This window comes from Ambystoma mexicanum, chromosome 12 (assembly GCF_040938575.1).
Source record: "Ambystoma mexicanum isolate Mex_15411 chromosome 12, UKY_AmexF1_1, whole genome shotgun sequence".
In the NCBI taxonomy this organism is placed as follows: domain Eukaryota; kingdom Metazoa; phylum Chordata; class Amphibia; order Caudata; family Ambystomatidae; genus Ambystoma; species Ambystoma mexicanum.
The window spans coordinates 351624524-351651448 of NC_090936.1; the positions used below are offsets into that span (position 1 = coordinate 351624524).

The window sequence follows — 26925 nt, forward strand, 5'->3', positions numbered from 1 at the left end:
GGCCCCTTTCTTGGCGTGGATTGAGAGTCTGTATTGCCTTTAGGGCAGGCAACAGGGCAGTTTCTCAGAGGGTGAGCCTGAGGTCTGCCACTTGCATTCTGCAGCTCTGCACTTACGTTTCATGGCTTCAAGTTCGGAGTTGTACCAGGTGTTACGCCTGGAGGCATGTTTCAGGCGGATCCTCATGACTGGGGCAAGAATGTGAAGGGCATTGGTAATGGCAAAATGGAGGTTACTGAAAGCAGAGTCAGAGGTAGAGTCTGCAGTGGGGAGAGAGGGGGGATGAAGGTAGATGCAAAGGCAGCCGCTGACACTCGTTTCATCGGACGGATGTCTGTGAACGAAGTTGTCAGGGCTAGGGGAGGTGCAGTCAAAGGGCAGAGAGGACCCAGGCGAGAGGAGACAGTGGTCTGACCAGGCGAGTGTGGTGATCAGTGGGGAGGAGAGTGAAAGATCAGTGTGGATGAAGGCATCAAGAGTGTCTCCAGCCAAGTGGGTTAGACCAGAAGGGAGAATGGAGAGGGAGAGCTTGGTGCAGAGATTGCAGAAGAGAGCGAATGCCTTGATTGAGGAGTCAAGGTGGATGTTGAAGGTTTATAGTCATAATGTCGAAAAAAAAATGTCGACAGACAAAAATGTCGAAAAAAAAATGTCGAAAACAATAATGTCGACATCCTATACTTATAATGTAAAAAGTCATTTTTTCGAAAAAAAAATGTCGACATTTTTTTTTTTTACATTATGACTATAAACCCTTAAAACTATCAACACCTCACCCAACACCCCCCTGCCACCCCCCCCACACCCCCCAACCACCCTTTCACCCCTCATACTCAACACATACCAATTATTTATTTATTTATTTATTTATTCAATAAATAAATAACCTAAAAAATGATCATTTACTATGGGGGGGGTCCCCCCCCAACCCCCCCTCACCCAACACCCCCCTGCCGCCCCCCCACACCCCCCCAACCACCCTTTCACCCCTCATACTCAACACATACCAATTATTTATTTATTTATTTATTTATTTATTTATTCAATAATTAAATAAATAAAAATTGTATTTACTATGGGGGGGTCCCCCCCCCAACCCCCCCTCACCCAACACCCCCCTGCCACCCCCCCACACCCCCCCAACCACCCCTCATACTCAACACATCATATATATATTTATGTATGTATTTATGCATACACTAAATTAATGTCGAAAAAATATCGAATAATGTCGACATTTTTGTTTGTCGACATCATTGTTTTTCGACATTAATTTGTCGACATTTTGACTGTCGACATTATTGATGTCGACATTATGACTGCACACCGATGTTGAAATCGCCCACAAGAAGGAATTTAGAGGTGGTTATGAGGAGAGAGGAGGAGAAATCAGCCCATTCAGAGAGGAACAGGGTGGTAAAGCCAGGAGGCCTGTAGATAGCGGCAATGGTCAGAGAGGAGGTGGGAGAGATGACCAGCTTGCATACCAGTCTCTCGAAGGAAGAGTAAGGCTGAGTGGGTATGAGGGAAGAAGATATCCACTCAGGGAACATCAGAGCTACCCCACTGCCATCACGGTTAGGGCAAGGCTTGGAGGTGATCTTATATCCATCAGGGAGAAGGGAGTCAAAAGCAGTGACTGAGCTGGCCTTGAACCACGTCTCGATAAGAGCAAGGATATCGAGGTCAAGGTTGTCAAGGAGGAGGCCGATGTCGGCAGAGTGTTTGATGGCAGAACGAGTATTACGAGTGGCTAGATGCAAGAGGCCTCCACCATTGAGGGTATTCAGAGGAGGGGTACAGGGGCGTGGTGCACCAGTCGGAGGGGGTGGACAGAGAAAGTGGAAGAAGAAGTAGCAGGTGTTGGACTGAAGTTAATGAGCGACGGCAGGTGCTGGTCAAAGAGGAGGAGGTTGGGTTGAGGACCCTGGACCAAGATAGTGCCAATGTGATAGACATTAATAATATACCTGGATGATGCGAAGCCCGCCAAGAGGACTTCCCATTTAGTGGCACCATTAATGGGTGAGGAATTGAGAGGGGAGAGAGTAGAGATGAGATGAGGAGTCCATAGATCTGGAGAGGGGACAGAGAAGAGGATATCAGTGAAAATCTGTCTGGAGGTTGCGCTGACATAGGTGTCTGCGATGGGTAGGCCAGGGTTTGTGGTCAGGATGTCTTTTTTAAGCTTTTTTTTTCCAGACTTCGTGAGAGAGGGAGGATAGGTGATTGTCTAGCAGTTAGAGAAGATAGGGCAAATGGTGAGTGCCATAGGGGAGGCGGAGGAAAGTTGGAAGAAAGGGGAGGGGCTGCACAGCACAGTCCGAGCACAAACTCACCAGGCGGCTTAGTAGGCAGGGCATACAAGAGAACAGATGCATTGAGAATACTTTAGTACTGCAGATGGGTGCAGAGATGTTAGAAAACACACACCAGGCTTCGAATTTGCAAAAGAGAAACAAAATGGAATGCAGAATGGGTGCAGCGATGTTAAAAAAAAAAACACACCAGGCTTCGAATTCGCAACAACAAGAGACTCAATGCAATGCAGAATGGGTGCAGAGATGTTAAAAAACACACACCAAGCTTTGAATTTGCAAAAAGAGACACAAAATGCAATGCAGAATGGGTGTAGAGATGTTAAAAAAAACACTCACCAGACTATCTCAATGGAGTTGTGCACCCTACAACCTCAGAGTTCTGCATCATATAAACTTGAAATTCTTGCTTGTGCCTTATAGACCCCCACCACTTGTAAGATCATTATACCTCCACACGTGTTAAGAAATCATTCTACCTTCAAACGTGTCTATAAATCAATCTAAACCTTGAGGAATATTTTAAAATTACTTGAGAGGAGGGGTGAGTGATGTCCCTCAGTGGGAAACTTGTGGAACCAACTCACGTGATTCATAAAATGAACGTGTGCATAGAAGAGAGACGTTTACTACTTACTACGAGGGATTGTATTGGATTTGTAAGGGTTGGGGGTTCTCTTTTGCCGGAAGGCCTAGCAAGGGTTTTCAGAATGTTCTCATTCCTAGATTTGAATTAATCAGCTGACAAATTACCTATAAAGAGCAGGGTCTGGAGGGCAGATGAGGCTGTTGCAGTCATTTCCCATTAGGTGAAGATGTTTCTGAGCAAGGCAAATATAGCTGTCTCTGATTATCACCAACCCAAATCAATGCATGAGGCTTTTAGACCGGAAGTCAGATTAGTTACTTTTGTGCTAACTTCTTTGTGTACTTATTATGGGCCAGTGCATTTACATGGTTGCTAGGCAACACATTTTCTTTCAGGTTGGTGTGCCCCCTGGCTCCATTCCCTCAGATTTTCCTCATCATACCCACTCGTTTGATTTAACTCACATGCTTCAGATTTGGCCCCCCTCCTTGTTCTTCCTGATTCCAGCTGAATGTTGGCTGGAGTCCATGTTTGCCTCTTGCTGCTTCGCTTAATCTTCTCCCACGTATTGATGGTCAGCTCTGCACTTCCTTGTTGACTCCCAGGCAAACAGTGCTCTGATTCTGGGATATTGTTGATGTGGAATGATAGCCCCAGTGCTAATCCTCTGCCTCTGTGTTACTGGCCTCTGGTGCTATCAGTGAAACCTGCATCTCCATCTTTTTCTTTTCCCTATGGTCTTTGGTTAGGGGAAGTGGATTAGGACTTCTCTTGTCACAGACATCTAGGTAAACTGGGGACTTAGAATCAAAATGTCTGACGTTAGAGCCAGGGACAGAAAACGGAGAAGGCGTATGGTCTCGGGACAATGACCGTTCTGTATCCTCTGGGTAGGGAGCACCAGAGTGGAGTTGGAGATGCATTGGCATCCTGTCGACATGTTCATTTGAATGTCTCAATATCAACTGGACTGGCAGTGTCTGAAAGAAATGGTATCTTATCTTAAGTTTTGTCAAGTATCAGGATCAGTTCCTTGTGTCACAAGCGCTGTGTGGACTGTGAAGTAGTCGTCATGCAGCATTACTTCACCAAGCTGTCAAGCTGGATGAAGACTGGCAATTCATGGTGTGAGACACAATTCGGGCAGAGTGACAGAATTCGCTCAATATTTTACTACTTCACGTTCGCAGAGCCAGCTTCAGGATTTGCAATGCTTAGGGGACAACTCAAATTTCTGGTGAGGGAGCCCAATGTCGGCATCCTTTACCTGAACAAAATGACCGTCATATACCATTGCAGAACAGACATTCTCTGGGTAGTTACACTGAAGGGAATAGGAGAGTGTCCATTTTCCTTCTGTGATTCCCTCATGCTAATGTAGTAGTTTCCACTCTCTTTTTCTGCAGAGCCCCCGTTGAGAAAAATTACTGTTGGCGATTCCTTCCAATTGTGAGAAGTATCTTGATTTTCCAATAAACACAGTTATTGGCTTCCTATTTGAAACAGCCTCACACACCCGCTCAGATAATTCTCTGCCCCCTCCCAAAGGAGGAAGAGACCCACAGTTTTTAGACTAGTCTATCCAGCATAAGAGGAAATGGCATGCCCACTCTTCTCCCACATTCAGTAATAGCGGGGAGAAAAGAAGGTGTACCCACATAGGTGTTAGCAAGTTCCAACAGACATCTAGAGCATCCTCTCTAAAGCACAATATAAAACCTAATATTATTAAAATTATCAGATAATATGGAATACATTTTAAAAAAATATATGGGTGTGTCTATTTTTCATGTGAAATCAAGCAGAGAACAGTATCACCACAATTTCAGTGTATTTTTTATTAATTGTAAAAACGACTTGCCTTCATCGCCATCATCCCCAAAAGGGTAGAAGAGAGCCACCGCTAAGTTGATAAACACTGCAAGATTGAAGGAAATGCTTCCCCAAAGAGAAATGTGCCTAGAGAACCAGAACAATCCAGGGTTACCTGGTAAGAGAAAAGAGCATTTGAAAATTATGAGAAGAAGGTAAATAAAAAAGCACAGTGACAGCAACCTTGAAGATACAAGACATGTCCATATACAGGGACGCTAAGCAAGTGACAAGGAAGAGTGGTGGTTGTAGTAGTCCTAAGTCTACACAATATGTAGTGTTAGAGTAAGACGCTTTTCCAATTAACTTTTTGGTTCATTATTATTGTTTCTTATCAGGTGCTATCAGCACTTACCACTCTGAAACGAGCACTAGATGTTATAATTAATTATGTGAATGTTGAGGTATATTAACCTTTTGAGTGCCCTCAGATTGTATATAAACATCCTAAAAAAGTGGAATGTTTTGCCTATGAGGTGAATACATCCATCCTAAATTATGGACTGTGAGGCAGAAAGTTAGTCCGGGTACTCCTATGAAACACGTTTCAATTCAAACGGTTAATGTAACTGCCAACCGTGTACATTGGTCGCCAGTGAAGAATAACACACCAGACACTCACAAGTGAACAAGTAAGAGATTTTTATTTCATCTAAAACTCAGGCATCATAGTTTTATTTTTGCAACCGGTTTATTGATGTAAAGCTAAGGTTTATGATTTTATCAGCATGCATTTTCTTACAGAGCAAATGTGATGTATAGCTGATGTCCTTGAGGGTGTTCTCACAGTATGAAGCAATGATGACTGTGCATTTAGTCCTGTTGTTGTTTATTATAAATTAGGAATGTTAGTACCTTTACTGTAACCCATGTTTACCTATAAACCATCAGTAAATGGGGACTCGTGTTCCCATACGTTATGCAGGCACCTACAAAATGCCATGGTACCGATTTTCGTGTAAGCAAAGTAGGACATTTATAGCTTCTTGTCAGAATTATAGCTATGGAGCAATTCTTTATTTTTTGATTAAATACATCTATGTTGTGGGTTATTTTTTTTTAATGGCCATTTTAAATGATAACGAACAGGTAACTCCTCCCCATTCTCTCTCTCCCCCACCCCACGTCCCCCGCAGTGCAAGATACAAATAACAATGTTTAATAAATGAACTGATACCCAAAATTCGAGGTTTTTGAGGACAGTAAGAGTTAGTGTGGTCACTTTGCAGAAAGTTCAGCACCATGTCCCATTCCTTGGTAAATTTAGTTTGTTCTCCCTGTATAGAGTATGTAATCCATTTGGGTGCAACAAAATTCCAGACCTTAATAAACCATTCAGTGATATTCAGTGAGTTTTTATACTTCCGGTTTTGAGCAATCACCAAAAGTGCTGCTAACTGCAAGATGACAAAGGCTTTACATTTTTGTTTAGAGCTGTGCCCCATATCTTTTTCGATAAAAACCATTATAAATGATCTAATAGTCCTAGGCCCTTACAGATCAAAAATTTGCGACATATGATTATTCACTTCATTCCAATAGGTTCTGAGCAGCTGACAACTGCACCAGATATGCACCCAATCCCCAATCGCCCTGCATTCCCACCAACATCTATTTGAGATTGAGGGCTTCATTGTATGAAAGCGGGCTGGTGTATAACACCATTGCGTTAATACCTTGTACCAAAATTCCCTAACTTGAATAGAGCTCGTGTATTTGAGTATTTCCTTCCACAATGCCTCCCACTCAGCTTCCGATAATGGCTCCCCTAGAGACAAATGCCAGCGTCGTATGTATTTCAACGGAGTTGTGGGAATGGTATCAGCCATAATTTTAAATAAATTGGAGATGAGGGCTTTGTCACCTGGATTGGTGGTTACACATTTTTCAAAAGGGGTAAAATCTCTCACTGCGGCTTTCTTATATGGGGGAGCTAGTAACCAATGCGTAACCTGAAAGTATTGAAAACGGGCAGATTCGTGGAGCCTCCTTTCTGGCTTACAGAGTACAAAGGTGTGGGTTCTTTTCCCTGAAACTTGTAGTGTATTCTAGTGCAACCGGCCCGATTCCAATCTGTAAATGCGTGAGGTTCAAGACCCAATGTGAACTGTGGGTTGTGAATTAAAGGTCTAAGAGGAGAAGGAAAGATTGTGAGGTGACATTCCCTAACCGCTGGGTCCCATACTTCCTCGACCAGTTTCATAATCACACTTTTATGGATGTTAGGGGGCTGATCTTGCTTTGGCAGCCACAACATGTCTGCGAGCTGTGACTCACCTAATGCCTTCTCAACCTGGACCCATCTTTCTACAGAGTTTTCTGCACACCGATCTTTCATGACTCGGATTTGTGTGGCATGACAGTATTTCAGGAAGTTCGGCAGACCTAGACCCCCCCTTGTTGTAGGGATCATCAACGTACTCAAGGCTAATCGTGGGGATTTCTTATTCCAAATAAATGAAGTAATCACCCTATTTAATTTACGGAAAAAGGAAGGGGGTACCCACACTGGTAATGCTTGAAACATATACAGGATCCAGAGTAAAATTACACATTTCACAGAATTGATCCTGCCCAGCCAAGACAAGTGGTACCCATTTTGACATTTGATCCTGAACTTCTTTTAGCAACAAGGGATAGTCGGCCCTGTATAACCCTTGTAGTGTGGGTGTGATGGTTACACCAAGTAATTCAATCTCTGCCTGCACCCACGCAAACCGCGTTTGTGAGCATAAACGTTGTATTTCCTTTGTGGAGAGGGATACATTTAGAATTTCCGATGTCGTCTATTTCCATACGCGATGGATTCGTAAACGCCGAGTAGGTGCGGAGAGGCATATGTAAAGAAATTACAAGTCAAACGGCGCAGCAGTGTGAGTGACTGCAACATGGGCTGACAGTATTTTGGCTCTGTGCTGAACTTTGCGTGGTCATACGGGTCGAGAGCATTTTTCCGTCTTGTACAACTATATGCGGACAGCAAGACACGTGATGCATTATGAATAATGCAGTTTGCGCTCTCCTACTGAGGGAACGCGATTCACCAAAGAAAATCATCAAACGGAATATGAATTATGGACTTCTCTAGATGCCGAATTTATATGACGGCTTCCTTCTAAGTCTAAACAAGTTGCCCACCATACCTAAAAGAAATTGTATACCAGGGTCCAACTGTGATGCACAGGCTCCAGGCACCATAGTTGAACACTGCCACTATTTTTCTGCTTCCTGAAGACGGGTCTCGGAACTGCACTAACCAAAGTTAGATTACAGAAGTGTCGTTCCCTATCCCAGAAACACATTTAAGTGTACACACTGTCTAAATCCATGTTGGATGAACATCTGTATCTGATACTGCCTTAATTCATGTGGGATAAATATTGTTACCTAGTTGAAATCACTGCTACTAACATCACATTACTTCAAATGAATAATTTTTGAAGTTCATTTAAAAACAGCTCTCCCTGTGGGTGAAATCCCACGGTGTTGTGTTGTTCTTCAAGTTACATCTGCATATAGTAGTGTTTTATATGTTTTATGTGAGCATATTGTCTGATGTATAAGTATTAAAATATGTCTGTTCTGATATGAGGCCCCTCTGTTGAATTTAATGGTCTGAACCATTTTCTTGTGAGTAGGTTTTCCTCAAAACTGGTGTGTGGTAGAGGTGGGTAGCTAGTGGTATACCCTGTTTCTGTTTCATTATTTTATGTGAGACACCACTGAATTCTATCCCCTGAATAGTGTCCGTCTGTCTAATCTTGGCAAGAAGTGGTTCCAAATGTAAATCGTATAGAAGTGGAGAGAGTGGGCACTCTTGTTTGATCCCACGTTGTAGAGCTATATGGGAAGACAATTGCCCATTGATAGATAGTCTGGCGTTCGGATGAATATAGCTCGCTTGTATCATATGTATGAATTTTTGAGTAGAAAAAAAATGACCACTCGACCCGGTCAAAAGATTTCTCTGCATCCAACGATAGAAGAATCGCCGATATGGTTTTCTTTTCCACTGTCTCCAAAAGATGACATGTTCTCCTGATAGTGTCATGGGTGTGACGATTTATTATAAAAACCAGATTGGTCCGGGTGTATTAATGAAGGGAGAAGGTCTTCCATCCTATTGGCCAATATCTTAGTGCACATTTTTGCATCTATATTAATTGGAGCTGTTGGGCGATATGATCCGCAACTACACAGATCTTTGCCAGATTTGGGAAAAAAGACAATTTTTGCTTCCTCCATGGTGGGGGAAATACAACCCGACTGTTCAAAAGAATTGTATAGATAGGTTAGTTTAGACAACAATATATTCCGAAACCTTTTAAAAAACTGAGCTGGATACCCACCTGGACCTAGAGATTTGTTTAGCGGCAAATTACATATGATCTTGGAGACCTCATCCTGAATGATATCACATTTAAGCAGCTCCTTATCTGCAGGTGTTAACTGGGAAAGAGTAACTGTATCTAAATATACTTTTTGAGATAATAGATCCAGAAATTCCAACTGATATAATTGCTAATAAGGGAGTAGTTTCTTACCTGTAACTCCATTTCTCCAGCCTTGGTATCTTTCATGGATTCACATGCTGTGAATATTTCCCGTCGTCAAGCTGGGAAACCTTGGGAACTTTAACTTAGCATTTTCCTATGGAAAACGTTGGCACTTTAGTGTCCTATCAACATTCTTTTTGGGTGCTGCAGGCTACACCAATAGGACGTCTGATATAAATAGCCCCGCCCCCGCAGCTTCCCTTCAGATTTTAATCTCCAACAGAGGAAACACTGAACCAAGGTTTGATTGCAGGGGAGGCCAGTGGGCGCATGTGAATCCATGAAAGATACCAACGCTGGAGACATGGAGTTTCAGGTAAGAAACTACTCCCTTCTCCAGCATTGGATCTTTCATGGATTCACGTGCTGTGAATAGATTATATAGCAGTATGACAACTTGGAGGTGCATGACAGGCAAAATATACCCAATGCCCTAACATGACAATGAACCCCACAAATGACATGTATGCACAGGCATGATAACAAACAAACAGTAAGGCAAAAAACAACAGAACATCCCCTGAAGATGCAGGGTCTACCTTACCAAAACAGGAGTTGGAGAACTGCCCGTCCAACCTGCACATATTCCACATGTTGCTGCCCCAGACAGTAGTGCCTGGTGAAGATATGCGGCACTGCCCAGGAAGCCGCCTGGCAAATGTCCACGAGCGGTATAGCAGCCCAAATCGCTTCCGACAACGCCATGGAACATGTAGAATGGGCCTTAGGAGTGCCTCTCAAAGGCTTGCCAGCTTTCGCCTGACAAAATGAAATTGTAGAGGAGACCCAATGGGAAACCCCCTGCTTGGAAATAGTTACTCCCCTGTTGGAGGGACCAAATGCCACAAACAGCTGCTTCGACCTCCAGAAACCCTGAGTACAGTTCAGATAAAACTTCAATGCCCTCTTGACGTCCAGACAATGCAGGGCTTTTTCTGCCGGCGTGGTTGCATTAGCAAAGAACGAGGGTAAGGCAATGGAGCAAGTTTGTGAAATGCTGATGGCACTTTCGGGATAAAATGCAGATTAGTAGCTAGGAGAACCTTGTCCCTCATAAATCTCAAAAACGGTGAGTCAATGACCAGTGCCTGCAATTCTGACACCCTTCTGGTCGACATGATCGCAACCAGAAATGCGACATTCCACGAGAGGAACTTCAAGGAAGCTGTCGACATGGGTTCAAACAGTGGTTTCATCAGGGCAGATAGAACCACAGTGAGGCTCCACACCAGTGCAAACCTCTTCCAGTTCCAAACAGTCCTTTTAGAAAATGTTTAACCAACCGATCACTAAATGGAGGAGTGGCATGGTGCCGTCTCGTGAACCTGGAAGTCACCATCAAATGCACCTTGATTGATGACAATGACAGGCCCCCTTGCGCAAGGTGTAACAAGTACGGGAGAATCTGGGCCGGAGAGACATCCAACGGCTGCACTTCTGGGTGACCCTCACAACAGGCACAGAACCTTGCCCATTTATGACCATACGATACATTGGTAGAAGGGGCCCTTGCCACCTCCAGGATCCGACGACACTCCTGTGAGATATCTAGATGGCCGAACTCGGCCGCTCAGCCAGGCTGAGAGATGCTGGATGGTGATGCCACACACTGCCTTCGTCTTGCGACAGGAGATCCCTGTCTGCTCCTAGACGAAACGGTTCTTCCACAGCTAGATGAAGGAGATTTGAGAACCACGTCTGCCTCGGCCAGAATGGGGCTACCAATATCACTGTGCACTGGTACTTGCGCACCCACTGGATCGTTCTCTGAATCAGTGGAAACAGGGGAAACGCATATGCGAAGAGGTCCGTCCATGGGAAGGAGAACGCGTCCCCCATTGACTCCAGATGAGCCACTCTACTGGCATACCCCGGACACTGCTTGTTTTCCTGCATGGCGAACAAGTCCAGCGGGGAGACCCCCATTTTCAGGAGATTCTTGCAACCTCTTCCTTCTTCAGCCGCCACTCGTGCAGCTGAGTGGTGTATCTGCTGAGCGCATCTGCCTGAACTTTCTGCACCCCCGGCAATTGGAAAGCTACAATATGGATCCGCTGAGCTAGGGACCAATGCCAGAGCTCCTGAGCCTCCTTTGACAGGATCTGGGAATGAGTGCCACCTGTTTCGTCAAATAGAACATCGTGGTGGTACTGTCCGTGAACACCTGCACCACTGCCCCGTGAATGTGAGGCAGAAACGACTTCAGAGCCTAGTATACCGCTCTCAACTCCAGCACGTTGATATGCAAAAATGTCTCCTCCCGAGACCGCACCCCACCTGGGAAGCATCTGCCACGATCATGAATTGAAACTCTGGTTCCAGCAGGGGCATGCCCCGTAGGAGATTGTCTGTGCAAGTCCACCACCGAAGAGCTTCCACCAGCTCCCGGGCAACAACCACTTTGCCGACCACAACCCTCGACTCTGTGACCACCTGCCTGCAAGGAATTCCTGCACTGTTCTCATGAACAGGCGCTTATTTGGAATGAGCGGAAGGAATGCATGACGCCATGGCTCCCAGCAGCGACATGTAACTTTGGACCGAGACCACCGTACCATGGCCCCACTCGCTCGCCTTGGACCGTAACTTCACCACTCTTTTGCTAGAAGGTTTCACCAGATTGTCCTGGGTAAGAAACTGAACCCCGAGAAACACCAAATCCCTGGACGGCGTCAGATAGGAATTTTCGAAGTTGACAGCAAATCACAGCCATTGCAAAAGGCCCAAGGTTGCCATGAGAGACTCCAACGTCCATTCCGGCGACAGACTGCCTTACCAACCAATCGTCCAGGTAGGGATACACATGATGGCCTTCCATACGGAGGAAGGCAGCCACCGGAGCCAGGCACTTGGTGAATGTCCTGGGAGACAACTTCAGGCCAAACGGGAGGACACAGAACTGGTAATGATCCTCCCCGACCACAAACCACATGACCTTGCAGTGATTTTGCCTCATCAGATGTGAAAGTAGGTGTCTTCCAGATCTAACGACGTCAGGAACTCTCCCGGTTGCACCGAGCAGATCACATCCTGAACTGTGAGAATCTTGAACTCCAGGCGTTGCAGACTCTTGTTTAGTTGCCGTAGATCTAGAATAGGCCTCCACTTGCCATTCAGCTTTTTTACGACAAAATACCGGGGGTACACCCCTTGGCCTCGTTCCGAGACACAAACTGGTTCTATTGCCCTTTTCGCTACCATAAGTATCACCTCCTGCCGCAAGACTGGAAGATGCGGTTGCGCCACATACACGGGCGGAATGGGGACCGGAGGACGCCGAAACTCCAACAAGTGGCTGAGACGTACTGTATCCAGTACCCAGCGGTCTGAAGTGATAAGTTGCCACTCGTCAATGTGGTTCACCACTGTTAGGGAAAATTCTCTGTTTAGGCTGAATTTCCTAACCTAGTGAGTCCCCCAGCAGCTTTGCTGGATTTTTGGGGTTTATTTTTTTCTCCTGCCAAGAGTGAGACTCTTTTACCCTCACTCTTGGACATGATTTGAGTGTGTTCCTTTGACTCTAGATGTGTTTAATGGGCTATGGGGTCTTTTACTCCATAGGGCTTCATGTATTTTTGTGATGTGTGTTACACAGCACACTCAGTGCAGTAACACAGGGGTGTCATAGTGACCCCCCAGTATAGACTCCATACCCTGTGACTGACTACTGTCTCCCAGGGCATGTAAAGTCACCATTGACTTTACTAGTCTTGAATTCTGAACAGAACCAGTACAAACCATCATATTGTGGACGTACTGGCTGGGGCAATTCGATTGCCCCGGGGTCTGTTAGTCGAGGGGGCACGTCTCCGTCCCCCCTGATCGAGTTTTGGCTGGTGGCAGTGGATACTACTTTTTATATTCAACCGCAAATATTTCTCTATGGGATTTTCCCATTGTTCGAGGCTACTATCTTTATTTATTTAATTACGATAGCCTCGAACATACCGCCGGTTTATTTAATTATTATTAATTCTCCGGTTGGTATTTTTTGCCAAAACTCGGTTCTAAAATGGCGTTTGTGTTCTCTTCTGTGACTCCAACCCAAGACGAGCCCTTTGTTCCACTTTTTGGCGGGCTTCTCCACAGAAGCCCTCGAAAGTGGTGCCACTCTGTCTGGGGTACTTAGGAGGGGTGGAGGGGGATTTAGGCACCCTGGACTGAGTTGCTTAGGCAACCCAAGTCGCACTCTGTCCTGATTGGCCCAAGTGGTGAGCCGGCCGGCTCATCACTTAGCATGTTTGAGTGACAGCTAGGCTGAGTGACTGGGGGTTTTCTGCATAAAAGCAGGGCTTTGGGGACTGGAACTTCAGAAGTCGCCACAGGACCTAAGAATCCGACGAGGGAGAAGCTGAGCCGACCTGCCACGACGACACCACCGGTGGAGCCCTGCTGGACCGTCTCACCACTTTTCCCAACGACAGAGGAGATCTCCCGCCGGAGAGTCTTCTTCCTTTGACTGGTGGGGATAACCAGTTTCACCGTCTTTTCGCCTTCCCGACGCATCTCATGGCTGCCTTGCCTGTGCCAAGCACCCCGGCAACCGGAATACCATGTTTTACCACGACCGCGAAAGAAAGGGTAATACCTTTAACCGGAAAACTCTGCGGCTGGTTTCTTCCCTGGCAGTGCAACGACCTTCATCTTTCCTCCAAGTCGAAATCTTCTCTTCCCCTGTACGACGCCGAGACTTGCACCCGCTGCCAGGAACAACTGTCACCGCTGGAGGACCCTTCCCACTTAAGGTACCGTGTTCCGCCTGGCTTCCCTTGCTACCGACTGTATGGGGTAGATTTAGCCCCCAGCTTTCGAACCTGGGTTAGCCTGGGATACCCTGGCTAAACTTTTCTGAGCCTCTCTAAACTCTTTTCAAACTCTCGGCAAGACTTTCAAAGCCTAGTGTAACTGTGTGATCTTGGGCGCATTTGTGCTCTGCACTCTCTAAGAGTGGGCCCAGCCTATGGACTTTGGCTCACAAGTGACTTTTGCTCTTCTGCCTTGCTAAAAGTGTTCCTAAATCTTAGAGTGGTGTATCTTCACATATTCTGTCTTCTTCCCTCCCTTCTTCATGAACTTATTGGAGTGCCATCTATAGTTAAGCGCTCACCTCTGTCTGGAAATAAGTGGTGTTAACTAAGACTTGTCTGATAAGGAATAAGGGTTGTATATATTATAATAGTAACTGTGTTTAGAGTGTTTTACAATAAGAGTGCTGGAGTGTTTCAAACAGTGTGTTTTTAAATAAATAATTATATATTTTGATACCAAAGCTCTGGTCGGTGTTTGCTTGTGCTATTGTGTCTGAGTACCTATTGTGTATACTTTGCATACTGCCTAACTCTTCTTGAGGGAACTCTGACTGCTCAGCCACAGCTACCAGGTAAATCTGGGTGGTACAGACTGCTACCAAGTGGGTTTACTGCTAACACCTGTAGTCCTAAATCTTTTGCAGTGTTCCCCAAGGGAACTGCACAGGTTTCTGCCTAACAAACACCCTGCCCCTGTTAGGGAGAATTCTCTGTAAGGCTAATTTCCCAAACCTAGTGAGTCCCCCAGCAGCTTTGCTGGATTTTTGGGGTTTATTTTTTTCTCTCCTGCTAAGAGTGAGATTCTTTTGCTCCGACTCTTAGACATGATTTGAGGTGTTCCTTTAACTTTCCATGGCCCTCATTACGACCCTGGCGGAAAGCAACTGACCCGACCGCCATAGCGTAAATAGCGTTTCCGCCATTGCACGACGGAGTAAAGTGCGGCTAATTCTGACCCATCGGGCACGAGCACTACGCCATGGCGGAAGTGCAAAGTCCGCGATGGCGGAAATGTCCCCAAAACGCCCCTCACCGCCGTCGAACGGCGACCTAGGTGCAATTACGCCACCGAACATAGCGGTCACCGTAATGAGCGCCAATCGGAAAATACGGTGACCGTAAATATACGGAAACGGAAGCAAAAACATGTACCCGGAACGGGAAACAGCACGCCGTACACCTATAAAATCAGAACTACCACACAACCATCAGAAATACTACCCTGAGACACATCCCAACCCGTCATCCACCCTAGTGAAACCAAAAACAATGGGAAAAGTAGCGAAAAAAGCGTGCGACCGCAAGCGGCAGGTCCACTTCTCCCGTGAGGAACTCACGGTTCTCACAGAGACCCTCCAGGAGAATGCTGCCGTCGTCTTCTCGACGCAAATGACCAGGACGGCACTTGCGAACAAGAAGGCCATATGGGCCCTGGTGGCACAGCGGGTAAGTGTGGTGGGGCCCGCACCCCGCAACCCACAGCAATGCCGAAAGCGATGGGACGAGTTGCGGATACGCGTACGGAGCATACTATCCGCCAACCGTAACATTGCCACAGCTACCGGGGGAGGATCGGAATCACCCATCAAGTTGACCCCCTGGGAAGAAATCTGTGCCTCCACCATTGGAATGGAGACCATAGAGGGAGTCGGAGGGATGGAGAAAGGAGTGCAGACATCCGAAGAATCAGGTAGGTGTCCCAAATAAAATAATGCTAAAACCACAATGTCCAATCATGTGAAGTACCATGTGTCCACATAGTGCTACAGAAACACATGTCCAGGAGAACGTCCACATACATTGGCCTGATAGCGCACATTAAAAGTCACAATAAATAAATAAATACTAAAAATTCCTAAAAACACCCTCCACACGTGCAGCAGGCACCCCCTAACTGCAGGCTGCAAAACAACTGCATCCTCAATCCACACAAAAATGAAAACACCTCCAAGGCCCTGACCCAAATCACCCTCAGGTACCACCCCAATGCATGTGATACATTGCCATTCCAATTTCCACAGACCCATCAATAACGCTCGCACTCCTTTACTCCACCACAGGGTCCGAATCAAACGACGAGCTCCAGGACACCCCTACCAGCACACCTGCAAAGAGGGCCAAGACCAACGGCCAAAGACCCTCCACCTCAGGTGCACGGATCAAGACACGGCAGCAGCACAAATCAAGTGGCAACACACAGAAGGGGACTTCAACAGGCACCCCAGCACCCAGCATGGCCACAACAGCACCACCACAGGCCCCCCCAATGGATGACACAGAAGGCACTGGTGGCAGCAGCACCATAGGTGACACTGCATTAATGGCAGCATGCTCCGACACAGAAAACGGTGATGTCGATCTAGGATCCATCCATGACCTGTCTCAATCCCCGTTTGTTTCATCCCGTACACCATGAGGATACCACGCAGGGGCACCCACAAGACGACGACTGGCCATCCCCCACAAGCCCTGTGGCAAGGCAACATGAGGTGATCAGCCCCTCTGTGACACCACCGCAAATGTCCATGGCCCAGCAGAGGCAACAGTCCCTCGACCAGGTGATCGAGCTACAGCAGCAACTGGCCACGCTCCTCAAGGACCATGCTGATGAATGTGGGGGTACTAAGGCAGCCATAGAAACATGTACAGAGACACTAAGGGCACAAATGGAGAGAAGCACCGAGAGCCTGAGGGGGGAACTGCATGCGACGTCCAAAGACGTATGTGCTGAACTTGCCGCTGTGCGCCGTGTGCTCACTGAGCTCTCACAAACCCTTAGGGACATGCATGGACGTGAGCAGGCAGAGACATCATCAGTTGCAAGTTCCGTCCAGGGCAGCCCCCAACGTAGATCTGGGAGGAACCTGCGCTCCACAGGCAGGGGTGCCCCTGATACCCGGAGAGGGGGCTTGCAATAGCGTCTGCCCACTGACAAAGAGCATCTTTGGACACTGGTGTTCGGGGGGGAGGTAGGAGGGTGGAGGGGGTGTGTTGGGCTCACTTGGGTGGCGGGTCGATGGGGTGTGTAACATAATTTCACATATGCGATATAAATTTCACTATCATCCAATCAGATGTGTGGACATTGATCTTTGTGTACAAGGCCATTATAGGCGTACAGTCCATATTGTGCATGTACCAGACACACACAGTGCCACAAGTCCCGTGTCCATGTATCAGCCACCAGGCGTGAGTGCTAGAAGCATGCATCTATGATATGCTGACGAATTTCACGGCCCTCCTGTGCCTCGCGGACTCCTTGAGGTGCTGCCACATCCCCACCCTCATCATGACCATCTTCAGGTGCTTGCAGTTCTGCGTCAGGGGGCATGGGCACATTTCTACGTACGCACATGTTGTGTAGCATGACACATGCCATGACCATCTTTGCAACCTTCTCATGGCGGTACAGGAGTGCCCCGCCAGACCTGCTGAGGCAGCGGAAACGACCCTTCAGTAGGCCGAATGCCTGTTCTATGACTACACGGGTACGTGAGTGGGCATGGTTGTAGTCCTCCTCATGCTGGTTCTGTGGGTTCCGGAGTGGTGTAAGGAGCCATCTCTTCAGTGGATACCCGGCATCACCTGTATGTGGACAATAAAGGAATTTTGAGGAATGCCATTGCTACGTAAGCACCCCCCCCTTCCTGCCAGGTCATTGCCGCATCACATACCCCACATTATCATGCATGAAATGAGACTCACCGAGTAGCCAGGATCTGTTCCCTGCGTGTCGCTCCATGTAGCGTGGTATTGTAGAGTTCCGTAAGACCATGGAATCATGGGTTGATCCAGGAAATCGGGCACAACAATGTGTAATGATCCTGTTGGAGTCACACACCATTTGTACATTAAGAGAATGATATTGTTTTCGGTTGCGGTACTGGGCCTCCATTGCATGTGGGACAACCAATTCCACATGGGTGCAGTCGATGGCACCAATGCAACCCGGTATGCCGCCAAGTGCATGGAATCCCACTTTTGTGTTTGTAATCTCCTGCACCGAGCGTGGTAAAGAGATGTAGTCGTCTGCGTGCTCCAGGAGGGCATCGAGCACTTGCAATAGTATCCGTGACAACAGTGGCTGTGAAATGCCATGCAACTGTCCGACTGTGTGCTGGTAGGTGCCTGTGGCCAGGAGGTGGAGTACAGACACCACCTTCAGTAGGGGTGGGATGGCGGTTGGGCTATCTATCATGCTGACAAGGTCAGCGTGTGTCATGTCCACAATGGCGGTTATGGTGTCCCGGTCCAAACGGTAGAGGGTGTGGATCTGCTCATCAGTGAGGTTGAACGGATGTGCTCGGAGGCGTGGGATTGCGGGCTGCCTGCGTGGTGGTAGTGGCTGTGCTGGTGGGCCTTGCTGGCCCTGCCTTGCCCTCCTCCTCCTGCGTCTCCTCTGTGCGGTCGGTTGTTGTAGTAGTTGGTGTTCGTCTTCTTCTTGAAGTTGTAGTACTTGCAGTGCTATCAGGTCCCCCATGGCCAACATCGCTAGTCCGGCCGGTAGCATTTTGGAGTGGGTGTGGTTGTGGGAGGGGGTTGGGTGTGCAATTTATGCGTTTTCAAGCTGTATAGCCTCCACCTGTGGTGATTCATTCCACCTGTGTAAGCTGCAATCCCCTTTGGGCGAGCACGTCTCGCACAAAACGCTGCAATTTGACGCATGGCATCTTGCTATTACAATCATGTATTTAATCCCGATGGCAGTGAAATATTGGTTTATATGTTCATTCTGCTATGGTCCCATTGTTTCACATACTATTTTTGCAGTCGCGAACAAACTTGTGAAGGGTCAGTGGAATGTAGTACTCGATTAACGGTGGACCCTCATGCAGCACTGTACCGCGGTTCACCGACGGGCGGGGCGTCCCATTTGTGAGTGAAGCCAGTTGCCATTCTCACACACTGCCGCACTACATGGATGGATTTGTGATTTCAAGCGGTCACAGATGCCTTTTCGACGTGATGTTGCAAATGAGGAATTCGAAGGACAGCGCTTTCGGTTTTCAGCTAGCGGCGAGGAGACGCCCACAGGTCTGACTGCAAATATAAAGTTCTATTGTTTAATGTCCTTGGGACAGGGGCCATGGCGAGAATGCAATGATTGATATGAATAGTATGGGATGCGCAATAGCGTAGTGGAGGATAAGGCAGGACGTTCCCAAATACATGTTACTTCACAACACTGGAATTCCGGGCTGGAGCACAGTGGATTTTGCAGACTGCATTACGCACAGCCTCAATGGAAGTTTCACATGTTATGTGAGTAAATAATCAGGCGTTTTCATACCGGGATGAGGGAATGATGTATGGATGCATGGACAGATGATTTAATAGAGAGTCTGCCATGTACATGGCTTTTTGGAATCTAACCACTTCCCCTGCGCTATGTGATGCAGAGCTGCCATAGTGGGACCATCGTCTATCTGCCCTTGTTGAACCCTCCCTGTCTCGACGCGCCTTCGGACACTTGTGTCTATGCACGTTACTAATCCCATCTAATGGATTCTGTTTTAACAGACGCATGCACACAAACACTCGTTTGTAATGGTGTTTTCACCTCGATTTATATAGTTATGATTCGCAAGTGATTTTTGGGTGCGATTGATCCTTTTGAGTGGGCTAGCATGCATATGGCTGTGGATTTAGTGTGATCATTGAAGTGAGTAATTCAAATGGAGTTCTGATGCCCATACTATTCTTTTTCATTTCATTTGGGTGACAGGTATCTCCTCCCCTTTTGCCGCTGCCATCTGTATGCCACTCCTGCAGATGGCTTTTACTCCCGACACCTGCTGCTTCGTGTTAATCAGTGGAGCACCATTACGATCTTGTGGGACGATCGCCAATGGCCCACATGCCCTTATGCAGTACTAGTGGCTAGGAGCAACTTTTCGAACTTTCAGCTGGACTAGTGCCTACCTAATGGGACGGCCCTGCGGTTCTAGCCGCTTCCATGTTGCCTTTTTGAACGTGAATGTAGCCCCTGTGTACCATGAAGGAACAGGGCGTCACACAAGAAGAAGCTGGTCATTTATTGCGGATGCAGCCCACAATTATGATATATATTTTGGAGTTCATGTCCTAATGGCTGTATGGGCCTGGTGATTTTGTTGTGCATTAAATTTTGATTGTGATGTTGACCGTGTAGCGTTCTTCTTTGCAAGTAATGTGGCATATTCCTATTCGTGGAGCGATGTATTGTGAGAAGATCTGCATTGGGTTCCGGCTTCTGAGTATAGTTGCGTGGTACTGTACTGGGCGCGTTTGCCTACGAAGCCCAGTGAGGTCAGGGATAGGGCCTGCCATTGTGTCTATTTTGATGATGTCATGCTCATGGGAGGGGGATTAGCTTTTGTGTAACAGATGCAGGTCAGCCAGGTGGATTGGTGGAATGATGTGATTATCAGAAAATGGCTGGTCACAGGTGCCTGTGTTTGCGTGCGTTTCTTGGAGGGAGACTGAGGTCATGTCCATTGGAATGGCTTCTGTATTCGTGCCATCTGTGCCCTGCAGCTCCCATTGGCCCCTCTTGAGATGAGCCTGGCTGCTCAGTCACTCTGCCAACTTGTGTGGTACATGCTTATGCTGATGGTTGGTTTGTTTACTGGCAGGTGTACAGGGCTGGTGCAGTCTCACTCAGGATACTGCTTTGAATGTTGCCTTACACTGGTGTCAAGCGATGGGGGGCCTGTTTTTGTTTGTCTCAGTTTTCAGTTCATGTTGCTGTACTTGAAGCTTCACATGCCTGTGCTGCATCAGTACGGCAATGGTGCCATGGCTAATATGGATGGCCACTCACATGGCACTTGGAGCCCCTACATTCATTTGTTCGTTGGCATGCATGGGTGACTTGTACATTTCACTGGTTGCATTGTGCGACTTCATTAGACCTACGAGGAGTTGTGCAATGTGGCCAGGGAGTGGTGTACAGGCACTCTGTAGGGCCTTTTACGGTTGGTTCGCGATGCCGTACTTCTCGCCATGGCGGAATGGTACTTTCCTCCATGCTTGATGGCGCTAGGTACATGTCCGCTAGGGTCAGTATTCCCGTACCGTTGCGCCATGGTGGTTATTACGGTTTCGCTGGGCGCGCGTGCGCGTACTTGGTGCAGTTTGCGTTGGCGTTCACTATGGTGTCGCTAATGGCATCGTACTTTACGGTGACAGGTCATAATCGCACCGAGCGCTATTCGATGGCGGTATTGCATTTCCGCCATCGTTTTTCGATTTCCGCAAGGGTCGTAATGAGGGCCCATGTGTTTTATGGGCTATGGGGTCTTTTACTCCATAGGGTCTCATGTGTTTTTTTTGATGTGGGTTACACAGCACCCTCCGTGCCGTAACCCAGGGGTGTCGTAGCGACCCCCCAACATAGACTCCATACCCTGGGACTGACTACTGTCTCCCAGGGCATGTAAAGTCACCATTGGCTTTGCTAGTCCCAAGTTATGAACCGAAACCAGTACAAACCATCATATTGTGGACGTACTGGTCGGGCAATTCGATTGCCCCGGGGTCTGTTGTTCGAGGGGGCACGTCTCCATCCCCCCTGATCGAGTTTTGGCTGGTGGCAGTGGATACTACTTTTTATATTCGACCGCAAATATATCTCTATGGGATTTTCCCATTGTTCGAGGCTACCAACTTTAATTATTTAATTCGTATAGCCTCGAACATACCGCCGGTTTATTTATTTATTTTAATTCACCGGTTGGTATTTTTTGTCAGAACTCGATTCTAAAATGGCGTTTGTGTTCTCTTCTGTGACTCCAACCCAAGTTGAGCCCTTTGTTCCACTTTTTGGCGGGCTTCTCCACAGAAGCCTCCAAAAGTGGTGCCACTCTGTCTGGGTTCCAAATGGGGTGTAGGAGGGGGTTTAGCACCCTGGACTGAGTTACCTTGGTAACTCAAGTCGCACTCTTGTGTGAGTGGCCCAAGTGGTGAGCCGGCCGGCTCACCACTTAGCATGTTTGATTGACAGCTAGGCTGAGTGAATGGGGGTGTGCTGCATAAAAGCAGGGCTTTGGGGACTGGAACTTCAGAAGTCGCCACATGACCTAAGAATCCAAGGAGGGAGAAGCTGAGCTGACCTGCAACAACGACACCACTGGTGGAGCCCTGCTGAACCGTCTCACCACTTTTCCCGACGACAGAGGAGATCTCCAGTCCGGAGAGTCTTCTTCCTTTGACTGGTGGGGATAACCAGTTTTGCCTTCTTTTCACCTTCCTGGAGCATCTTGTGGCCACCTTGCCTGTGCCAAGCACCCCGGCAAACGGAATACCACGGTTTACCACTACCGCAAAGAGAAGGGTAGTACCTTTTAACCGAAGAACTCTGTGGCTGGTTTCTTCCCTGGCAGTGCAACGACTTTCATCTTTCCTCCACGGCGAGACCTCTTCTTCCTCTGGACGAAACACCGACTTGCATCTGCTGCCAGGAACAACTGCCCCCGCTGGAGCTTCCTTCACACTTAAGGTACTGTGTCACGCCTGGCTTCCCTTGCGACAGATCGTTCGGGGTCACAGTAAAGCCTTGACTTTCTAACCTGGGCTGGCCTGGGGCAACCTAGCGAACGTTTCCTGACTTTAATTTCATCCTTTTTGCACAAACTATCTTCAAGACTCTTTGGGCATAACCCCACTGTGTGAACCTGGACCCCTTCTGCTTGCTCTCTCCAAGAGTGGGCCATGCAATTGACTTCCTTGCTCTCCAGTAGAACTCTGCCTATCCTGCCTTACTGTGGTTCTTTGAAAAAGTATTGAAATTTGTGTGCTTCTTTAACTCTGCTTTTTTCCCTCCCTTTCTTTACAACTTAATAGAGTGTCATCTTTTGTAAAGCGCTCACCTCTGTCTGCAAATAAGTGGTGTTTCTCACTAAGACTTGTCTAATAAGTGAATAGGGTTGTATATATATGATAGTGACTGTGTGTTGAATTTACTCACCTCGTTTTTGCTAGTGTAAATTACAAGTGTGTTTTTAAATAAATAATTATATACTTTTACACCAAAGCTCTGGTCAGTGTTTGTTTATACTACTGTGTCTCTGTACCTATGGTGTATACTCTGCATACTGCCTAACTCTTCTTGAGGGAAGTCTGACTGTTCAGCCACAGCTACCAAGTGAATCTGTGTGGTACAGACTGCTACCAAGTGGGTTTACTGCCAAACACCTGTAGTCTTAAATCTTTTGCAGTGGTCTCTAAGGGAACTGCACAGGTTTCTGCCTAACACTGGTGTACAGCGGTGGGATTTGTATTTAGTATACATTTTAGTGTGCTTAGGGATACCTTAGTGCAACTAACCACAAAGCTTAGCACTAAAAGAAGTATTTTCTAAAACCTGTCAACTATGGAAAGTTATAGTCAAGAGTCCCTTGCTACATAAACTGCTGATTGTTTAAGAGTTCTCTGTAAGCATAAGAATCTCTTGACTAAAGGCAAGGAAATTGAGCTAATAGAAAGGATGTTAGTAAACCAAAGTCTGGTTGGTGGTTCAGAGGAACCTACCACTCCAGCAACTGTAGATAACAGCAATGATATTGATATGAATGTTAGTATTGATAACTTTGAGTCAGAAGCAGAAGAGGAAGTGGAAGATGATAGAGTTGTCTACCCTGGGCCTCTACCTGCCCTGCCAGCTGTACCTACTGGACCCTTAACAGGTCCCACACTTAATCCTCAATATATGGAACTAGAAAAAATGAAGCTTGAATTAGAATGCAAAAGAATTAATGCACAAACAAAACAACGGCACCAGGAACTAAGGCTCAGAGAAATGGAGCTCAACCATGAGCTAGAAATGAAAACATTTTCTGTGGAAAGTGCTTCTCTCTCCGAATCCTCTAGGAGTTCCAGTCCCAAAACACCCCGGATGCCTAAGGAGTTGGTGGCTATGTATGAGCCTAAGTTGGATGTGTTGGACTGGTTGAGTTTGTTTGAATATAATCATGGGCTCCAGAACATTACAGGAAATGAGTTACTTTCCTAGTTGTTCTCTATGCTCCCCCCTGTTGCAACTGATGTGGTAATGGAGTTGGGGGAGGAGGATAAGAAGGATTATGAATGTGTGAAACTAGCCTTGATAGCTAGATTTGGGAAGACCCCTTCCCAGTACCTTAAGAGGTTTAGGGCCCTCAAAAAGAATGATGGTACCCCTTGGGCTACCTGGGTGAGTGAGTGTTTGAAAAACTTAGAGGGATGGATTAAGGGTTACAAGGTGAACACTTATGAGGGAATGAGAAATCTTGTAATGTTGGAGTCAATTTATGATGCCTGCTCTCCTGAGCTCAGACAGCACTTGGCTGATTCAAAGGAATTAGATCCTAGAAAACTAGCTAAGGCTGCTGACTTGTGGGTTGCCAACAGGGCTATTCACAAGGATTCAGGGGTCACTCAGAAAAAGGATGAGGGAAAGCAGCCACCAAAAGGGAACCAAGAGATTTCTAATACCTCCCAACCCAAAGAGGGCCCCAAACAACTAAATAACCAGGGTAAGTCCCAGGGTAAACCAAAACAGGCTAGTGTACCTTCTGGTCACAAACCAGAAAGAGGTCAGGCCAAGCCACCCTTCCAGAGAGCATTTGGAACATGCTATCTCTGTGGGGCAACTGACCACATCAAAGGAGATCCCAGATGTAAGGGTAAACCTACAGGGATCAGCACAGTCTCCTTAGCCTTCACTCCTGAGGAGGAAGTCCAAATGGCTAGTGCTCACTGTGAAGTCTTTGCTGAAGAACCTTTGGGTCTTCAAGCAAGTGTAACAGTAGAGTCCATGGGTCTGGTTAGTGATCAGAATAGGAGTGTGTACAACTCCATACCAGAAAACTCTATGGTTTATTATATGGACAGTGTTCTTGTCAATGGCCAGGATACTCCTGCCAGGCGAGACTCTGGGGCCAGCAGAACAGTAGTGGATGAAAGCTTTTTCAGGCCTGAGGATGTTGCTAAGGCACCCAAAGGTCCCACTAAGATGTCTGGAGGCCCTGTCCAAATGGTTCCAATTCTACCAGCCCTCATTCAGTGTAATGACATGACAGTGTTGATTCCTGTCAGTGTTCAGACTAGGTGCCTGGGAGAGTCCTGTTGGGGAATGATCTAAGAACTCTAGGAGTAGTATCCAGTACCCCCAGGCCTCCCAGTATGGAGACCCAGAACCAAACCAAATTGGCTAGAGAGGCCACCTTAAGGAACCACTCTAAGCCTGTGGGAACCTCTACTGAGAACCCCACTACAAGCCCTGGTGTTGGTAAATTGACCTCTGACCCAGGCAAATTTCAGGCTAAAATGTTAGGGAAATGGGAGCCCCAACCAAGCTCCATCATTGTTCCCCCAGTTTTAGAGTCTGTGACTCCCCCTGCTTCTGAGGAAGAGGTGGATAGACCTACTGGAACCCTAACTAGGCCTAGGAGAACTGGTAATTCTCAGTGCTGGTGGAAAACCAGAAAAGAAAAGTCTAAGGCCAAAAACCTTCAGACTGTTGGACCTTCCACAGAAGACTCCAACCCAATTCCTAGTCTTAAGGGGGAAACTCCCTTTCTTTACAACTTATTAGAGTGTCATCTTATGTTAAGCGCTCACCTCTGCAAACAAGTGGTGTTTCTCACTAAGACTTGTCTAATAAGTGAATAGGGTTGTATATATATGATAGTGACTGTGTGTTGAATTTACTCACCTCGTTTCTGCTAGTGTAAATTACAAGTGTGTTTTTAAATAAATAATTATATACTTTTACACCAAATCTCTGGTCAGTGTTTGTTTGTACTACTGTGTCTCTGTACCTATTGTGTATACTCTGCATACTGCCCAACTCTTCTTGAGGGAAGTCTGACTGCTCAGCCACAGCTACCAAGTGAATCTGTGTGGTACAGACTGCTACCAAGTGGGTTTACTGCCAAACACCTGTAGTCTTAAATATTTTGCAGTGGTCCCTAAGGGAACTGCACATGTTTCTGCCTAACAGCCCCCCAGCAGGTTGCCCATATGGCAGTCATTGTTGAGTCTTCGACTACCTCCCTTTAGCAGCTGAGGTGTGTGCACCCTTTTTACGCTGTGCTTGAAAGTCTCTGCTCTTCTGAGCCGACTGGAACGAGCGCCTGTAGCCTTGAGATGAATAGCTGAAGCGTCCGTAACCTCTATTTCGGGAGGCGGCCAACCGGGCATTACCAGAGGCTCCACGAAAGGCTTGAAACGAACAGCCAATCTGCAGGGATCCTAAAGTCTTTGCAGTCTCAGTGTCCTCTTTCATGCCCTTCAGGGCCTTGGCAATCTTTTCCCCAAACAAGTGTTCACCGTCAGAGGGCATATCCACGACTCTATGCTGGACTTCCGGGCGAAAATCCGTGCACCTCAGCCAACCCCAATATTGATTTGTTTTAAGCTTGACTCCGTTGGGTCCACTGCAATATTGATGCTGTGGTTGGAGGCCTCCTCCCCCACCCGAACCAGCAGCATTGCCTCCTTGCGGTGTTGCTCCGGGAGATGATCAAGTATCGGGGCCAGCCGATGCCACATCTGCCTATCATACCTGGCCAAAATATCCAAGGAATTTGCAGCTTTCACCGTGCTAGCCCCCACAGTGAGGACCTTCTTCCCAAATGCGTCCTGCTTCCCGGCTTCACCGGGCGTAACACATTTGCGTTGGCTTCGGGCCTTAAGGCTAGCTGTCGCCAAAACCACACACTTGGGGCGTGGGCTGCGACACAAGACATTTAGGGGTCGATTCAGGAGCCTTGAACTTTTTTTCTAGATGTCCCTTCACAGCAGGTTCAGAAAAAGGGTGG

The 26925-nt window shown here is 47.1% G+C and overlaps 1 protein-coding gene across 9 annotated transcripts in view; it reads right to left on the reverse strand.

Moving 5' to 3' along the window:
- Positions 1 to 26925, reverse strand: part of ITPR2 (inositol 1,4,5-trisphosphate receptor type 2) — a 4412221-nt gene that overhangs the window by 539284 nt on the left and 3846012 nt on the right. For all 9 annotated transcript variants that reach the window (XM_069628470.1, XM_069628469.1, XM_069628465.1 and 6 more), the window contains one exon: positions 4769 to 4894. In XM_069628470.1, coding sequence (XP_069484571.1) covers positions 4769 to 4894 — 126 coding nt within the window. The remainder of the gene's footprint in view (positions 1 to 4768; positions 4895 to 26925) is intronic.